Below are 2,783 nucleotides of genomic sequence, written 5' to 3'. Positions count from 1 at the left end.
TGTTCGCCAGGATAGTCTCGATCTCCTGACCTCGTGATCTGCCCGTCTCGGCCTCCCAAAGTGCTGGGATTACAGGCTTGAGCCACCGCGCCCGGCCCTATTTGTTGATTTTTTAGAGACAAGGTCTCCCTCTGTCTCCTAGACTGGAGTGCAGTGGTGCGATCAGGGCTCACTTCAGCCTCAACCTCCTAGGCTCAAGTGATCCTCCCATCTCACTATCCTAAGTAGCTAGAACCACAGTCATGAACGACCATGCCCGGCTAATTTTTATGTAGAGATGGGGGTCTCACTGTGTTGCCCAGGTTGGTCTCGAACTCCTGGACTCAAGTGATCTTCCTGCCTTGGCCTCCCCAAAATGCTGGAATTACAGGGTGAGCCACCATATGTGGCTTGTGTATAAATCTTGACTCTTTGAATCATAGTATACCAGGCTTAGCTGGGACCTGCAAGGTGTCCGCTAATTCATATTTAGAGATTCAGTTGCTTACCCTGGACCGGGTAGATTTTCAGGGCCCATTAACTGACATACGTGTGGGCTGCCCCTCGCCAATCCTTGCCTCTGCTTCCAGTTAAATATAAGCCTCCTCTGGGAGACATCAAGGTGTCCAAGTTGGCTGGGCAGCTGCGTATGGAGTGGGAGACCCCGGATAACCAGGTTGGTGCTGAGGTGCAGTTCCGGCACCGGACGCCCAGCAGCTCGTGGAAGTTGGTGAGTTTATTTCCCAAGTCCAGGGTGGACACGGGCCTCTCCAGGGCACCTTTACCCCCAAATCAGTCTCACCATCACTACGTCTGTCCCCGCTCCCAACCAACCCCCACTCTAGCCCCTCAGGTGGTTTCTTCTTTTTCTTTTTTCTTTTTTTTTTGAGACAGAGCCTTGCTCTGTCGCCAAGGCTGGAGTGCAGTGGCACTCAGCTCACTGTAACCTCCACCTCCCAGGTTCAAGCGATTGTCCTGCGTCAGCCTCCCGAGTAGCTGGGATTACAGGCATGCACCTGCCACCACGCGCAGCTAATTTTTGTATTTTTAGAAGAGACGGGATTTCGCCATGTGGGCCAGGCTGGTTTCAAACTGCTGACCTCAGGTCATCTGCCCACCTTGGCCTTCCAAAGTGCTGGGATTACAGGCAAGAGCCACTGCGCCTGGCTCCCACTAAAATGTTTTAAAATAATTTTTTTCTTTTGGAATAATCTTCAATTTTCAGAAATGTTACTTTATAAACTAGTGCAGAGAACGCCCATATACCCCTTACCCAAACTCCTCTCAATGTTAATGTCTTATGTAAACTCCAGGCATTATTTGAATGTCACCAATTTTTCCAGGAATGTCTTTTTTTCTGTTCCCAGATTCAATCCAGGATCCCACATTGTGTTTAGTAAAACTAATTATTAATTTTCAAAATTTAGTTATAATAATTTTTGACTGCTTTATATGTTTCTAAAGAAGGTTTGAACCTAGAGAACGTTCTCTAGTAATTAACTATAGAAATAATCCCTGAAGGTATAGTCTTTAATTTAAAAAAATGTAGCCAGGTGCGGTGGCTCACACCTGTAATCCCAGCACTTTGGGAGGCCGAGCTGGGGTGGGACTGCTTGAGGCCAGGAGTTTGAGACCAGCCTGAGCAACATGGCGAAACCCTGTCTCTACCAAAAATGCAAAAATCAGCCAGGTGTGATGGTGCGTGCCTGTAGCCCCAACTACTCAGGAGGCTGAGGCAGGAGGATCACGGAACCCTGGGAGGTTGAGGCTTCAGTGAGCCATTATTACGCCACTGCACTGCAGTCTAGATGACAGAGTGAGACCCTGTCTCAGATAAATAAGTAAATAAATAAATAATTGTAAAACAGCAGATATTTTTCAGCATTAAAACGCAAAACAATATATGAATACATTCTTATTCTAGGGCGACTGCGGACCTCAGGATGATGATACTGGTGAGAATAATAATAGTAATGACAACAACAGCTGCAACAAGTTGGCATTAATTGAGCGCCTACTGTATGCCAGGTCCAATGCTGAATTTTTTGTATGCCTCTTACCCTGCCTCATAGTTCAGTGTTGGATTATTTCCATATTCCAAGTGGGGAAACAAATCAAGACTTGGAGGGGGTGAGAAGCCTTTGGCCAAGGTCATGACCCAAGGGATGGCCATGGCCGGGACTTGAACTGAGGGCAGGGATGGATGTGGGTGATCCTGGAGGCCCTAAGAGGACAGGGCCTGGCCTGCTTCTGCTGAGCCCCCAGGACCCAGTACATGGCTCTGTACACAGTTGGAGCTCAATAAGTGCATGATGGCTAAGTGACTGGTGCCAAGTCCTGGACAATTCTTACAGCCTGATGTTTGACCTGCTTCTCCCCAGAGTCCTGCCTCTGTCCCCTGGAGATGAATGTGGCCCAGGAATTCCAGCTCCGACGACGGCGGCTGGGGAGCCAGGGGAGTTCCTGGAGCCAGTGGAGCAGCCCTGTGTGTGTTCCCCCTGGTAAGATCACTCCGGGCACAGGAACAGGGGCAAGCATTAGAAATAAGGCAGCAGCTGGAGGTGGTGGTGCACCCTGTAGTTCAAGCTGCTCAGAAGTCTGAGGCGGGAGGATCACTTGAGGCCAGTGATCTGAGACCAGCCTGGGCAACATAGTGAGACCCCATCTCTAAAAAATAAAATAAAATGGGGCCGGGCGTGGTGGCTGATGCCTGTAATCCCAGCTACTTGGGAGGCTGAGGCAGGAGAATCGCTTGAACCCGGGAGGTGGAGGTTGCATTGATCGGAGATCGCGCCACTGCACTC

General features: G+C 49.6%; 1 protein-coding gene across 1 annotated transcript in view; it reads left to right on the top strand.

Moving 5' to 3' along the window:
* LOC105542519 (interleukin-12 receptor subunit beta-1-like) overlaps positions 1-2,480 on the top strand; it is a gene marked incomplete at both ends in the record, with an annotated part of 4,818 nt that extends 2,338 nt beyond the window's left edge. Inside the window, 3 exons of the mRNA XM_011984098.1 lie at positions 570-709; positions 1,904-1,934; positions 2,361-2,480. Of these exons, the coding sequence (XP_011839488.1) occupies positions 570-709; positions 1,904-1,934; positions 2,361-2,480 (291 nt within the window). The remainder of the gene's footprint in view (positions 1-569; positions 710-1,903; positions 1,935-2,360) is intronic.
* Between the last annotated feature and the right edge of the window lie 303 nt (positions 2,481-2,783).

Source organism: Mandrillus leucophaeus, unplaced genomic scaffold, assembly GCF_000951045.1.
Source record: "Mandrillus leucophaeus isolate KB7577 unplaced genomic scaffold, Mleu.le_1.0 Scaffold2604, whole genome shotgun sequence".
NCBI classification, from domain to species: domain Eukaryota; kingdom Metazoa; phylum Chordata; class Mammalia; order Primates; family Cercopithecidae; genus Mandrillus; species Mandrillus leucophaeus.
This window is presented reverse-complemented; position numbering and strand designations above follow the sequence as displayed.